Raw genomic sequence first — 16403 nt, 5'->3', positions numbered from 1 at the left:
TTTCTGAAGAAGGGTCTAGACCCGAAACGTCAGCCTTCCTACTCCTCTGATGCTGCTTGGCCTGCTGTGTTCATCCAGCTCTACACCTTGTTATCTCAGATTCTCCAGCATCTGCAGTTCCTACTATCTCTGAAACAATTCTTGCCAGTGTTTATATTCATTTGTCAATATATAGGTCGAGTAAATATATAGAAAGAGCTGAGTAAATAATTGCGCAAAAAGTTGATCTAATTCACATTTTTTTCGAGTAAAAACATATTCCTACCTGAGTTCCTTCCATTCATTTTTGTATTATTTACTCCTTCATGGGATATGGGTGTCACTGGTTTCTAGACTAGCATTTGTTACCCATCTCTACTTGACTGTAAAAAAGGGCATGAGAAAGGTGAGACAACAAGGTGCAGGGCTGGATGAACACAGCAGGCCAAGCAGCATCATAGGAGCAGAGAGGCTGACGTTTCGGGCCTAGACCCTTCATCAGAAAAGGGGGAGGGGAAGGGGGTTCTGAAATAAATAGGGAGAGAGTGGGAGGTGGATAGAAGGAGAGGAAACAAACAGGTCGAAGAGGCGGGGATGGGGCCAGTAAAGGTGAGTGTAGGTGGGGAGTTAGGAAGGGGATAGGTCAGTCCAGGGAGGACGGACAGGTCAAGGGGGCGGGATGAGGTTGGTCGGTAGGAGATAGAGGTGCGGCTTGAGGTAGGAGGAGGGGATAGGTGGGAGGAAGAACAGGTTAGGGAGGCAGGGACGAGCTGGACTGGTTTTGGGAAGCGGTAGGGGAGGGGAGATTTTGAAACTTGTGAAATCCACATTGATACCATTGGGCTGCAGGGTTCCCAAGCGGAATATGAGTTGCTGTTCCTGCAACCTTCGGGTGGTATCGTTGTGGCACTGTAGGAGGCCCAGGATGGACATGTCGTCTGAGGAATGGGGCATGAGAAAGGTGCAGGCTGTGTGGTGGAGATGTACCCAGAATGTTGTTAGAGAGGAAGCTCCAGGATTTATAAACCTCTAAACCTATGTTTTAATCTCTAGTTATGTTTAACTGGTCAGCAATTACCAGCTAACAGTCCTTTTGACATTCAGTGAAGCTATCTATTTATAACTATTAGTTACATAAATCAAAAGTCTTACCTAAATTAGCAGACTAAAATGATAAGAAAATAAATTGCAGATCAATGTAATATCTTTTTTATTCCCGACTTATTTCACTATTTATTCTAGATGATAGTTAAGAGAAAGCATTTTGATGTAGCTATTGGATTGTGTCTGGCATGACCCCAGTGTAGCTAATGTTGCATGTGCCTAATAATGGCTCATTCAAGTTAGTCTCATTAGCATATCACTGCTGGGAACTGTGGATATTCCCATGGCTGCACCAACAGCTTGCCAGCTGTGTCAGTGGACTGGCTTTGCCTGGCTTGGACAATTGCCTATCACCTCAGGTTAACCTGGAAGAGAAGTAGGCAGTCTCAATGTGGCTCTGGGTACAGCAGTTCTTCCTTTCTTAACTCCAGTTAAGGCAAGTGAAAAAAAAAATCTTTGAAATCTGCCTTTCGAGTGGCAGTCCCTGGTGGTCTACTTAAGGATTACTCCTCTGACTGCTGTGCACAAATAAACCTGATAGTATCACTCAATGCTGCATCTAACAATGTGAAAGAGTTCCAACGCGCACATAGTACTATTTTCCACTAATCTTAAGGGGGACTCCCATCGCAGGTATCTTTGTAACATAATCTCGCATCACCTCCTGGTGGAATTTCCTGAGTAATAATTTAGAGGGTATTACTATGGATCAAAGGAGCCATTCAATCTATATGGTACTCAGGTTAGCCCAGTGAATGTATTCCATCATGAAACTCTGCAGGACATCAAGAAATTGGTCCATCACATTCCACAGAGGAATTACTTTGGAAGGTGAGTTTCTTAACAAGATCTATTAATGTTGTGAGGAACAGAAAGATGCAAACACAGGAGGAAGATTAAAAAACAGGAGGATGCACTTGCAATGCAATGCACTAAAGTATCATTGCCACTTAAATCAGATATTAGCTTGTTTTAACCATTATAATTTAACAAGTATTCTCATGCATCATTACTGTTTTTAAATTAACACAGACTGAGCACATTCCGCCTTATGATGTGGTACCGTCCATGAGACCTGTTGTGTTGGTGGGCCCATCGTTGAAAGGTTATGAGGTAAGGAATACTGCTGGATTATAATCTGTCATCAGTCATGATGAAAAGAAAGTGGGGCAATTGATAATTTATGAGTGAAGCTCTATTTGCAAATTTGAAGATGACACTAAAATAGGTGGGAAAGTAAGTTGCAATGAGAAATAAATGGATTTGGATAGGTTGGGTGAATAGGCCAAAATTTGGAAGATGAAGTTTAATGTAGATAAGTGTGAGGTTATCCATTTTAGTCAAGGAATAAAAAGGCAACTCATTATCTAAATGGAGAGAAAGTTCAGAGTGCTTTTGTGCAGAAGGATCTGGGTGTCCTCCTACATGAACCTCAAAAAAACAAGAATGCAGGTACAGCAGGAAATAAAGAATGTTGGCATTTATTGCTAAAGAAAGAGTATTAAATTTAGGTAGTGATGCTGCAACTACACAAGGCATGAGTGAGACCATACCGGGAGTATTGCAAACAGTTCCCTTACTTGAAGAAGGATGTAGTCGTATTGGAGGCAGTTCAGTGGATTGATTCCAGAGATATAGGATATGTCTTATGAAGAGGGATTGAGCAGTTTAGGCCTGTACTCTCTGGAGTTTAGAAGGAGGAGGAAATCTAATTAAGGAGATTGGCAAAGTAGACATAAAGTGGATGTTTCTCTTGTGGGTGATCTACAATGAGAGATCATAATTTTCAGATAAGGGATAGCAGATTTAAAACAGAGATGAGGAGAAATTACTTCTCTCAAAGTGTTGTGAATCTATGGAATTCACCACCCCAGAGTGTGGTGCATGCTGGGACATTGGGGAAACTTAAGGAGGAGATAGACATTTTTAAGTGGTAAGATTAAAGGGTTATGGAGAGCAGATAGGAATACTAAGTTCAGGCCAAGATGCATTCAGCCACTATTGTATGGAATGGTGGACCAGGCTATAGAGTCGCTGAATTGCCCGCTCCTAGTTCTCTTTTTTTTCCACATAGCTGTGAACCGCTACCACAAATTTTTAATTGAGGCATTCATGCTGTGACTGGATAGTGGAATCATACAATCCCTACAGTGTGGAAAGAGACTATTCAGCCCATCAAATTTGCACTGACTCTCTGAAGAGTATCCCACACAGACCTACCTAAACCATAATCCCACATTTACCATGGCTAATCCACCAAGTCTACACGTCTTTGGGGGGAAGAAACGAGAGCAAATCCACACAGAGATGGAGAGGATGTGCAAACTCCACACAGTCATCCAAGGCTGAAATCAAACCTGGGTCCCTGGTGTTGAGAGTCAGCAGTGCTAACCACTGAGCCATCATGCCTGGTTCAGATGGACCTGAACCTGGCAGTCAGTTTAAACTGTGTATATCTGATTTACTCACAAATCTCTTGTGATCTTCATCTAATTCAGGGCTATTATGTTTTGGTTGCTCAGTGAAACTGCCCATAGTGTGTTTAACTTAATTTCTGTATTTTCTCCCACCTGAAAATGTCTGACTATTTCTTTGGATTCACGAAGATATTTTGTCAATCAACAACCCAAAACCACTGGTGGGTTCAGTTTCTGCAGTGTTTTAGCTGACCTTATCTACAACATCAGAAACAAAACCAGAAATTGCTGGAAAAGCTCAGCAGGTCTGGCAGCATTGTGGAGAGGAATCAGAGTTAACATTTCGGGACTAGTGACCCTTATGTTCTGAGGATGGGTCACTAGACCCGAAACATTAACTTTAATTTCTCTTCACAAATGTTGCCAGACCTGCTGAGCTTTTCCAGCAACTTTTGTTTATGTTTCGGATTTACATCATCCGCAGTTCTTTCTGTTCTTATTGACAAAATATCTGACACAGCAATGCTCATGAAAAATAGTGAGCACTTGTTCCTTTGGGTTATGCAGAATTTTGCTGCATCTTTATTATCTCCAAATTGGTGGGAAACATCACAATAACTTCAGATTGGGCTAAACTACTAATTCCAAATTAGTTGTGAAGTTGTATAACACCTGAAACAAAACAACAATTGAGATTGCAGTACATCATTTAATTTTCACAGACTGTTGATTTGTTCTATATGGTAAACATAACATTTTCGGTTTTAGTTTCTGTCATCTAATACCTCATAACATTGCATACTGTTATGGTCCAGACCAGACACACTCAAAATACTGAGTAGTCTACACCCTAGCTTTTTCTTATTTTAAAGGTAAATGTCAAATGCTGTGGCCCAGGTGCAATTCGATTGATCAAACTACTTGATGTTAAACAAAACACAATTTATTCATACACTATAGTTAAAATACAACAAAAGAAAGAAGGATTTAGAACAAAATACCTCTATTGGAAAACTTAACAAAATAATAGTTACAGTAACTATTACTAATTAACTGTTCCAATATAATAACATCCCATAAACACACACGTGGCAAAAGGAAAATTCAGAAAACAGATCTTGTCTCACATGTAATCCAGCAGCCTAGTAAGAGAGCCCCCAGCTTCTGGTTGTAATCGGGAGAGGGAAAAATGGGTTCCATTTCTTCAAGACCCCAACAGCAACTTCTGCTGAAAACTAAAATCTAAAAACTCCTGGTTCTGAAGATGGGAGCTTGACCACACCCATTCAGGCTGCTTTTATTGTTCTAGCTTTTACAAAAATCACCCAAGGCTTCACAAGTTGTTTATCTTCTCATAGATTGCTGGCACCTATCACCTAAGCTCCCTTTCTGTATGAAACCAGGACAAAGCATACCTCTTAAAGCCATAGCATCGTCACAATTACTGGGAGGGTGATGGCCTAGTGGTATTATCACTGGATTGTTTATCCAGATGACCCAGATAAAATTCTGGGGACCTGGGTTCGAATCCCGCCATGGCAGATGGTATAATTTGAATTCAGTAAATATCTGGAATTAACAGTCTAATGATGACCGTGAATCTATTGCTGATTGTTGGGGGGGAAAGCTCATCTGGTTCATTAACTGCTATCCTGACCTGGTCTGGCCTACTGTATTAATTCAATGTGGTGATAGCACTTCTGACTGGTTTGCTTTGAGGCAGCATGGTGGCTCAGTGGTTAGCCCTGCTGCCTCACAGCACCAGGGACCTGGGTTCAATTCTACCCTCGGGCAACTGTCAATGTGGAGCTTGTACATTCTCCCTGTGTCTGCTTGGATTTCCTCCAGGTGCTCTGGTTTCCTCCCACAGTTCAAAGATGTGCAGGCCAGGTGGATTGGCCATGCTAAATTGCCCATAATGTTCAGGGATGTGTAAATTAGGTGGGTTGTTAGAGGGATGGGTATGGGTGGGATGCTCTGAGAGTTGGTGTGGGCCTTGTTGGGCTGAAGGGCCTGTTTCCACACTGTCGGGATTCTATGATGATAACTGAAATAACTCCACAGAGACTGGTGTCCCATCACCAAGTCACACTTTATTTGCATGGGGGGAGTCCTTGACACTGCGCCAGCTCTGAGTGATGAGAATGCTTGACACTCCTGTTCTTATCTGCCAGCCAAGGCTCCCTTATTGGACCGGTTCCAACAACCCCAATCAGGGAACTCATTCTGTGAGATCCACCTGGCTGACGTTTTTACAATCTCTACAATAACTTGTGACCTGAGGATGTAAAGGTGTCCATCTACACCTGAACTGGGGTCTTGAAGCAAGACATTCTGTTGGAAGCTACTGTGTGTAACTGAACAGATTAGCATTAGCCCAAAGGCAGAAGCCCCTGCGTTTGTAATATATGTATGTATACTAGGAGCTGTAATATATATCCTTTGAATCTTTAAGTGCTGTGTTACCCACTTCTAATTGTTATGTTACTGGAGCTAACATATCTAATGCCTTATTAGATACAAATACCTTGTTGAAGCTAAAAGCTGACAACATGATCATAGATCACGATGGCATATCTTTTCTTTTGAAACTATTTTTACTGGAACTTTTTTTAAGCTATAAGCTTATCCCTAAGGTGACTCAAAGCCCATTGGAGTTTCAGCTCCCAGGAGCAAAATGAAGCTAAATGTTTGAATCATGATTATTCATGCACTTTGTCATATGGTGTAAGCAGATTAAACAACTTGTTACATTTTGGAATATGTATTTTCCTTGTTAAATAATTTTTGATGAAGGGGCACACAAATCTTTTTAAACAAGCAATTGTACAAATTTTTGATCAGGTATAGTTTTACAATAGAATACAAATTGCTAGGTTTTGCCATTTCGATGGATACTGAATAACTGAATTGAAATAGTAATTACAGAATTAACACATACTTTGGTTTTTAAAACACAGATATCCAGGTTTATACATTTATAAGTTGCAAAGGTATACCAAGGAATCCGAGGAACTTTGGGTTCAGTGGCCACAACCATGCTGGATGAGTGTAACCAGTGGAAGTGCAAGATCATTTACTGTGGACATGAGAAAAACCAGTCAGTATTTTCTGCCTTTTTGGTTGTCCACTGCACCACCAATTCTGGTGTCATCTGCAAACTTACTAACCATACCTCCTATGTTCACATCCAAATCATTTACGTAAAGGAAAAAATTGGTGCAAAACTAGAGCTGAGCTGCCTGGCTTTTGCAGGATGGCTGTCCAGCTCTCAGGGACCCCCTAGGGCCACATTTTGACATTTCTGCTAGCAATAAATTACAACTTATTACTTTTTCAAAGGAGTATGAGGGCATTCAAGTAACCTGGCTTTGAATTCCAAGCTACAGGGAGTTGCAGGTGGAAATCCATTTTACAAAACCGAGATAAAGTTACATCTTGAGGGATAAAATATAGATTCTTATTTGATTTGACACTCCGTGGGCCCTTGGATTTACCACAATAATGGGAACTGATTATTTTTTCCTGTGATAATTACAAAGTAAAATATTTGATCCTATAAATTTGCTTTAATATGGATGGAGTGAGAAGTTAGTTCTGAAGGTTTTAAGTTGAACAGTAATTTAAGGATTAATCTTTTGTGTCCCTCCAATTCAGATAGTGTACCATCTAAAATGCTTATTAATTAACTTTTAATTTCAGAACAGCACATGAAAAGCAAACCTTTGGCTCTTATGAGCTGACACACCCATTTATGTTACTTCATGTGATCCCTAGTTAGGTGTCATTGAGTCATACAGCATGGAAACAGACCTTTCTAGTATGCAAATTTATTTATTAATGTCTTCTCTTAATTGCCATGTGTCCAGCATTACAATTTTATGCCGACCAGGTTTCCCAAGCTAAACTAGTTCCATCTGCCTGCGTTTGGTCCATTTCCCTCTAACCCTTTCTTATTCATGTACCTGTCCAATTTTAAATGTTGTAACTGTGCCTGGATCTACCATTTTACTTTAGAAGGAAAATCCATCTAGCTACCTCCCAGTACCTCAAATCATAACATTTAGGAATTTCAGTGGGTTTATATTCAATTAAAAATTTTGGCATGATCAATATCTCCCATTTAACACCAAGGTCCAAAATTTAAATTAACCCTTTACTGCTAATTGTTGTAACTTCCTGTGATATCATCTGACACAGCATATAACAGAGTTGTAGGCTGTTGTGTTGCAGTGGTAGCGTGCCTATCCCTAAACCAGGGGACCTGGGTTCAAGTCTCACCTGTGCCTGACGGGTGCAGTAACATTTCTGCACAGGTTTGCTGCTGATTACATTAATTCTGTGGGACTCAGTGAATTGGCTCCATGCAAAACTCAGGGGAACCCAAACATTAGAATCTAATGTGGTAACTATCAGACTAAAAGAGTACCTGTCAGAGTGGATGTTAATGCAATGTATTTTCCTCCTAATGTGACCTATAATCTAATAAGCAATAATATTGAGCTGAATACCACTTCTGTAAAGTCCGGGGGACCATACGTTTCATTTGAGTTAGAAATGAGGGGAGATGATCTGCCATGCTCATAAGCCTGTGACATGAGCCGCTTTGAACTGCAATCCTAAATAGGTCACAACTCTCTGAATACAGCAGATATTCAGTGATATTCATTTTTATCTGAAGTAGTTCATTCAAATGATGCACCAGTTTTTCAACATGAGACATCTGCTGTAGATAGCTAAGCATCGTTAAAACCGATATGAATAAGCAATAAATGGCCTCAGATTGCCAAGGTTTACGGTTCCTCCCTCACCCAAATTTCAAACCCTCAGAATTAAAATAGTACAAATTCATTTATTAATGGCTTCTCTTGATTGCCATGTGTCCAGCATCACAATTATCTACAATGACTGATTGTCCTCCTGTTAATGCTAATAATGGCCAATCTATAGTGATGTAAGAAAAGAGAAAGAGGACTATTTTGTTCCTCTGCACATATAATAAGGCTAACGAAGGGTACTTGGGGCTTACCATTTCCTCAGTCATAGCGTCAGAGAGATCCTTCTCTCTTGACCATCATTCAAGTGTCAACTAATGAATGGATTAAACTAAATATTTTCCACTTCAGAGCACTCAAAACATGCTAGAAGCACATGTTGAGTTCTGGTTCTGGATTCCTATTAAATACATCTGGTACCAGCACATAATTTTCTATTTGTAATGATCTTCCAAACTTCAAGCTGTGAATATGCACTCCATAAGAATACAGGAAGCACCAACATAGATATTCTCTACTTTTCAGAGCTTTTGCTTTTTGGTGAGAAAAGATGTCCTGAAAAGCTGTTTGGATGAGAGGAAATGATATTCTCAGTTATCACTGTGGAATAAACCAATCATTCATGAATTATTACAATCCCTGCAGCTGGAGAACCACAAACCATAAGAACCTCTTTTTAATCCAAGGTGAAAGTCAGTAAATAGTAGTTCATTTTTTATAACAAACACTTCAACAATTGAAACAAACCAGACATAAATTAACTGTGAATTATGATCAATATAAACTCTAAACTATATATTCAGTTGCAGATGCACCAAAGATGAATCTACAGATTACCAGACAGCCCAGTGCACACACGGCACTAATTTGAGCTACAAAATGCTTCAAAGCTCTGAACTTTCTCTGGTAGAAGGCCAGCTTATTTTCTTTGAGGATTTAGCCCGATCCCCAGGCGACAGCAGTACCTAACTGACACAAAACAAACACAAACATAAATCGTTGGAGAAACTCAGCAGGTTTGGCAGCAGCTGTAGAGAACAGAGTGAATGTTTCAAGTCCAGCAACACTTCTTCAGAACTCAGACCTGCTGAGCTTCTCCAGCCATTTTTGTTTGGTTTAGACCTCCAGCATCCATAGTTCTTTGTTTTATATTACCGAACTGAACCAGGTTTCATGAGTGCCGTATTCCCAAGAAAACACAGCTGCAGAATTTGCTCAGCTCTTATCATGTCTATTTTGATAGTGTGAATCCAGTAATGTTACATTCGAGTAACAGAAACAGCTGCAGCAAATGTCTATTTGTCTAGTCCCAACTTTTGGATGCAGCCTCCATATTTTTTAGCCTGCCCGTAGTGTATAGCTGGAATACAAACTTTAATAGCTTTGTGTTTGTTTATCAGGTTTCAGCTACGTTTCCCCAGAAACCTTAAGTTTCTGTTTCTGTTTTAGTTTGCTAGGAATCCTGAAAGATCAGTTTCTCTTTTCCGTTAAATGAAATTTCCATTTCAATTACAGTTATGGCCTGACTCAAGAACAGGTAAATGAATTGAATTAGCTTTATCGTCACATGTACTCTGATGAGTACAGTGAAAAGTATATATCTTGCCACTTGCTGCGCCATCTTGGGTACAACTTCTTCAGTTACAAGATTAGTTACAATGTAACAATGTCACCAACACATGGTGCCATCTTAGGTACAGAGTACCGAGGTACAATCCTTAGTTACAGAATAGAGAGATGAAGAAACAAAAGTTACATTACAGCAATACGCAGTACAATCTTAGGTCAGAAAAAGAAGAAACAAAGTTAAAAATCAGAATTCTATCATGGTATTTGTGCCCATTGCTGTAAGAAAATAAGCTGGAGTATTGCTACGTATGGTCCTCCAATAGGAGTACACATCCTGTGAGAAATAATAATCTACATATTAAAAACTATTACATAAAACACATTGTATAGATTAGTCGATTTTTGCCCAATTAATCTATGTCGGTATTTATGTTCTACTGAAGCTTCTTCTCATCTTTTATTATCTAAATCTATCACTTTTTATTATCTAAATCTACCATTGTAATCAGCTATTTTCTTTTCCTCATCTGCTTGGATAGATTCCTATTAAATACATCTTTATCTGCTCTTATTTAAAACAAACCACAGACATCTTAGAACCCAGAATAGTCTGAACCGAGCCAAAGGGCACCAAATGTATGTTTGTGTGTAGAGATCCTCGTTTGGATGATTTTGGGATATTAATCTGATTCATAGCTCAGTGGTAATTGTAAGTGACAGTTGTAACAAAACTCATTTGTAAATGTGCCTTAGGGGCACATTGACCCTTTTACTGCTTTACACATCTCATTGACTTTTAACACAATAACGTGACCTGACTATTTTGTATTTGTTACAGCTCATTTCAAGCTGAACTTAACATGCTTTTGGAACATTTAATATCACACAACAGAGTTAATTTATATCTCTGTGTGAGATTACCACTTTGAGCTGTAAATTAAAACCTTGGCTGGTAATAGTTAGGAACATAAGAAATGGGAATTGGACTAAGTCATTGAGCCCTTCGAACCCACTCCCAAAATTCAATGACTCAACTTTAACCTCAACTCCGTATTCCCACTCTATCCCTATGTTCCTTTTATATCCCCATAAATCCTGTACCATTATTTCATATGCCACCATTCCCGATGGCCTGTATTATTTATGTGGTGATTTATTTGATCTGCTTTAACCTTTACAGAACAGGTAACAAAGCCAACATCAACAAGAGCATAAATTGAACACATCCTGTGCACCATAGTTCTTTTCATGTAAACGGTCCTGCTAAACTAACCTCCATTCACTGGTCAAGCAAGTGTGACAAACATACACAACTGGCTGAATGGAAGAGTAAGAGAATTTTGTTTTAATCTTATTAGCTAGTTGGTGAAGGAAGGAATCTGAACAGTTTTAACCTGGAAGAAATTTATCGACAAAGTGAAACATTATGCCTACATACCTGCCCAGAAGAACCAATAACTGTCTTTTCGAATAGTTATTTGATGATGTAAAATCAATGCCGTTCAGTTGTATATTAATAACCTCAATTGATACAATTAACACAGTCAGGGCAGTGCCTTATTTTATAGTACTCAACCCATGCTCCATTATAATAAATGGAGTGATATTGGAGCCAGTTGGCTGAAACAGGCATCTTACAAAATAGAGCTCATTAATATAATCACTAATAACTCCAATCGTGTATTCAGAAGAAATCTGTTTACCTAGAGAGTAGTTAAAGTGTGGAACTAGTTGTTCATCGAGTGGCTGAGACAAATGGCATTTGTGCTACTTAGGCACATAAAGGAGAATGAAATACAGAAGTATGGATTGATTGTGTTGTTGGTTGAAGCGTGATGGGAGGAGGGATATGTTGAACATAACCACTGGCATGCACCTGATAGGCTGAATGGCCTGGTTGTTCTATAAATACTGTGTAAGTATAAACATTTGATTTTCTGAAAACCAAAACCAAAACCAACATTGTGCCTTTTGAATGCTCTGATTAATCTGGTGCTTTCAGAGGAAATCCTTTTATTGACTGCATAAAGTGAGTATTTACATACATAATCGTGACTGAGTAAATTAAAACGACCATCCCCAGTTTTAATATTAGATTGATCATGCGAACAGCAAGGGAGAAAAAGTTCAGTTTAAAAATAGAACACATTACATAATGTGCATGCTTATTTATTGAGTTTTGAAGAAATGGCTTTAAAATGAGTTATAGCACTAGCCATTTGGGTGAGTAGTACCTATTGTTTCACCAACACAGACCAATCGTCAAAGCCTATAAACAGCCACCATGGCAGAAATTCTATCTTTAGCCTGCTGAATAGATTAAGTACTCTAAGCAGGATAGTTCATCTATCGATCTCTCTCTCTTTAATTTTGCTAATGGTTGTGTTGCTGGATGCCCTTCCTACTACTGATCTTCCCCATTTTTTGGAGGCTTGAGACTGGCACTGATGTATACGGCTTGCCTGTTCCAGTGATTGGGTTCTTCTTTGTCCACAACTCTTGAGGCTGGATAGTCCAAGCCTAACGTGTGTGTGTGTGTGTGTGTGTGTGTGTGTGGATGGCTAGCCCACCAGCATCCCATCGACTGCCAAGGTCACCCTGATAATATGGAGAATGACTGACAGCTGAAATCATCAGTGACTTATTAGGATACAGTTTGACGTGGGCAGGCTATCCTTTTTCTTTAAAACAAATGTTGCGGTCAAAACACCAGGAAGGAAGTTGGTTACCATTTTCGGAAGAGGGGTGTTACCATTTTCGAGCGATGCTCTTCATACATCAGGGGTCACCCCAAGAGAATGGTTAACCTCCTTCCCCACCTGCCACGCCATTACCACGCCCTAATTGTCTGATTCCCTCCTTGCCCAATACCTCTGATTTGTCTCAGTGCCGGATCCATGGCCAGCCTCCTGGTTGGCCAACTTGTGCCAGCCGTACTCACTACCGGTGTGCCACTGCCGGAACTGCAAGGGCTGCCAACTGCTTGGATTGGCTAGCAGCTCTGAAGGGTATGACCTTCTTCCACTGAGTGCCGCAAATGCCACCTTCACCTTGTTCATGCCACCCTCAGTGTAATAGTGTGATTTTCTTCGGATGTTTTCTGACTGACTCTGTGGTTACGGGGTGAACAGCAGTCTGCCCCCAGCCTGTAGAGTGGGACTCTAACCTAGGGTATTCTGGCTCTGAGATAAGAGTAACTACTGCTTGAGCCGCAAGACTCCCAAAGTGCAAACTATCAGTTGAAAGTAAGATTCATCTAATTTATAGATTCAGACTAAAATATGTCTGAACTGCTATTTTTATTTGAGCTCTTCTTTGTGTTGCAAACATTTTAGTTATGTTTTAAGGTTAGGGTGAAAAGGTCTATAAGAATTCTCTGCACTTACTTGCATCTTTTACAATTCTTTTCTGTCTCTGCTCAATATCTGTTCTTCTCTTCCCATCCTTTTCTGCTGTTCAGGTTACAGACATGATGCAGAAAGCTCTCTTTGACTTCCTGAAGCACCGGTTTGATGGAAGGTGAGCATAATCCTCTCCTTTGTTTCTCTTCCTGTCCTTTATGACTTGTTGCCTTTTGACTGTGTCTGTATGGTCAACAATCTGGTTTTAAAATCATGCTGACCAATGTCTACAAGAAAGGTGTATATATTTACTTTTATAAAACCAATTTAAATTTGCACATTTAGAAAATTCCAGGCAACTGTCAAGTAAACTCTTAGTCCACAATAATTGACAAACAAAATACTTAGAGCCATAGAGACATGCAGCACGGAAACAGACCCCTTGGTCCAACCAGTCCATGCTGAACACAATCCCAAACTAAACTAGTCCCACCTGCCTGCCCCTGGCCCAAATCCCTCCAAACCTTTCCTAATCATGTACTTATCCAAATGCCTTTTAAATATTGTAAATGTACCCACATCGACCAGTTCCTCAGGAAGTTCATTCCACACTCAAACCACCCTCTGTGTAGAAAAAATTGCCCCTCATATATCTTTTTTAAATCTTTCTCCTCTCACCTTTAAAATGTGCCCTCTAGTCTTGAAATCTTCCATCCTAGGGAAAAGACACCCTACCATTAACAATGGAAAGAAAAACTGACCACTAGAAATTAGAAATAAAAATGCATTGCTATCTGTAGGCATTTAACATTTCAGATTGGGATTTTTGCCAGAACACTTGAGTGGAAATGTTGTTTGCTTCAGGCCTTTCTAACTAGGTGCTTATTGTGTCACAGAACTGACAGGTAAATTAAATACCTGTGACAATAATTGATCACAATTAGCAAAACTGCTTGACTGAACAAATATTGCTTGCTTGCTCTTTGTTATAGGATATCAATTACACGGGTGACAGCTGACATATCCTTGGCCAAGCGTTCAGTCCTAACTAATCCCAGTAAGAGGACAATAATGGAGCGTTCCAACACTCGGTCCAGTATAGGTATGATCTCAATTTGCTCCATTTATGTATGCAAGTTAATTTTAAAGGTTGTATCAATCACTTTCTGTGTTGTTTTCAATTCACTGGGCAATAAAGTAATGAAGCAGGTTTTTCACACAATACAATTGTTCAATTTTACTGAATATCGTTTTTACAAAAAAAACTTTCGTTCCTGTTGGTCTTTTCAACGATAAAGCGTGACAAAATGCATTCGTCATGAGATAGTAAGATGGTAGTTGACTTTCGGCTCTTTCAGTTCAAATGAATGGTCATTGACCTGAAACATTAACTCTTTTTCTCTCTCTACAGATACTGTCAGGCCTGCTGAATATTTCTAGCATTTTCCACTTCTATTTCACATTTTCAGCCTTTGCAATATTTTGCTTTGCTGATCGGCCCTCTTTTGTTTGTCCAAGCTGTTGATTCCCATTCTCTTAATTATTACTTTTTCCTGCCACCACTTCAATATTTATAAGGATGCCCAGGATAGGATTTGAATGTGCCGACAGAGTAATATGAATCAAATGTTCAGCAATACATTGTATATAGCACATAACGTAAAATTGGAGTTGCATTTTGCTGAGGTAAACAGGGTTGAGAGTCTATAGGAAAATATTTTTCAGGTAGATGATTTAGATTAGTTCATAGAATGTTGGCATTTTCAGTTTGGCCAGCATTTATTGCATATCCCTGACTAATCTTGAGCAGGTGATGCTGAGCTGCCTTCTGGAATTACCACAACCTGTATTTACAGGTACACCCACAGTGATTTTTAGAAGGGAACTTCAGGGTTTTGACCCAGTGACTGTAAAGGAATGGCTGCACAGTTCCATGCCAATGTGATGTGTGCCGTGGTAGGGAGCTCGTAAGTTGTGGTGTTCCCGTGCATATATTGCCCTTGTCCTTCAAGAATAGCAAAGGTCATGGGTTTATAATTCATCTAGGAAGCCTTGTTGCGTTGCTGCAGTGCATCTCATAGATGGTACACACTGCTGTTACTTGGCATCAGTGGTGAAGGGAGTGAATGTTGAAGGCAGTGGGTAGGATTTCAAACATAATGTGGGCTGCTTTGTCCTGGATGCTACTGAGTTTCTTTAGTGTTGTTGGAACGGTGCTCATCAGGCCAGTAGAGAGTATTCCACCTTGTAAACATCAGATACTGCTGGTGAAATACACAACAGCTTTAGACTATATAGATGAAACTAGTATATGTACAGACCACAATCCTTCAATCTTCTTTGAAATATTTTGGGACAAGAACCTACAATTGTTTTGATGGAGTTTGTGTGTCCAGCCACATAATTTGGAAATCATTCATGGGCATGGAAAAGAAAATGTCATCACAGAGGCTTTATTAAGAGTGCACATACCAGTGACTATGAGTTTTGTAAAAATCATTGCTGTGTAACATTGTGTATAATTAATGTTAACATGCAATTACTTTTAGTATATCATTAGACTCAGTGATAAGATGACTTTTGATAAATAATAAAAAGGCCTCTTTAAGATTCATTTTCATTCTTCATTGGGGAAATGTGTGATGTAAACTGTGGGATTTATACGTATAATTTTAATCTTATTTGTTGGGAGTTTGGGTTTCTGGTCTTTTGAATTAGTAATGGTAGATTTTTGTGCGTCTGAAGTTTTGTAATTAACTTGTAAGTGTTTCTTTAGCCATGGTGGTTTCCTTGAATAGGTTTTTGAATGCTGAGTGAGTTTGTGCACAATAATGGACTTTTGTTCATTTAAAGTGTTTTGTGATGACCAAGGAAGGTAAATAGTAGAGGCTCCAGTTTTGTTGGAGAGTTCTGAAACTTTTTGTTATGGTTAAGAGAGTGCTATGGGTAAGAAAGGGAGGCCTTTAGTTTTGACTTTTGAGTGGGGTATCCTGTGAAGTCCTTGGAATAGGATGGCCATATGGAAAAGTACCCAAAGAAGGTAAGGATATACAGTGATTCAGAGATAGTAGGAACTGCAGATGCTGGAGAATCTGAGATAACAAGGTGTAGAGCTGAATAAACACAGCAGGCCAAGCAGCATCAGAGGAGCAGGAAGGCTGACGTTTCGGGCCTAGACCCTTCTTCAGAAATCTTTTCTGAAGAAGGGTCTAGGCCCG

The 16403-nt window shown here is 39.6% G+C and overlaps 1 protein-coding gene across 1 annotated transcript in view; it reads left to right on the top strand.

Moving 5' to 3' along the window:
• The first annotated feature begins 1308 nt into the window (after nucleotides 1–1308).
• The window catches only part of cacnb4a (calcium channel, voltage-dependent, beta 4a subunit), a 44369-nt gene continuing 29274 nt past the window's right edge, over nucleotides 1309–16403 (top strand). The window contains exons 1-4 of the mRNA XM_048599249.1: nucleotides 1309–1321; nucleotides 2078–2196; nucleotides 13305–13363; nucleotides 14178–14287. Coding sequence (XP_048455206.1) covers nucleotides 1309–1321; nucleotides 2078–2196; nucleotides 13305–13363; nucleotides 14178–14287 — 301 coding nt within the window. The remainder of the gene's footprint in view (nucleotides 1322–2077; nucleotides 2197–13304; nucleotides 13364–14177; nucleotides 14288–16403) is intronic.

Source organism: Rhincodon typus, chromosome 7, assembly GCF_021869965.1.
Source record: "Rhincodon typus isolate 14 chromosome 7, sRhiTyp1.1, whole genome shotgun sequence".
In the NCBI taxonomy this organism is placed as follows: Eukaryota; Metazoa; Chordata; class Chondrichthyes; order Orectolobiformes; family Rhincodontidae; genus Rhincodon; species Rhincodon typus.
This window is presented reverse-complemented; position numbering and strand designations above follow the sequence as displayed.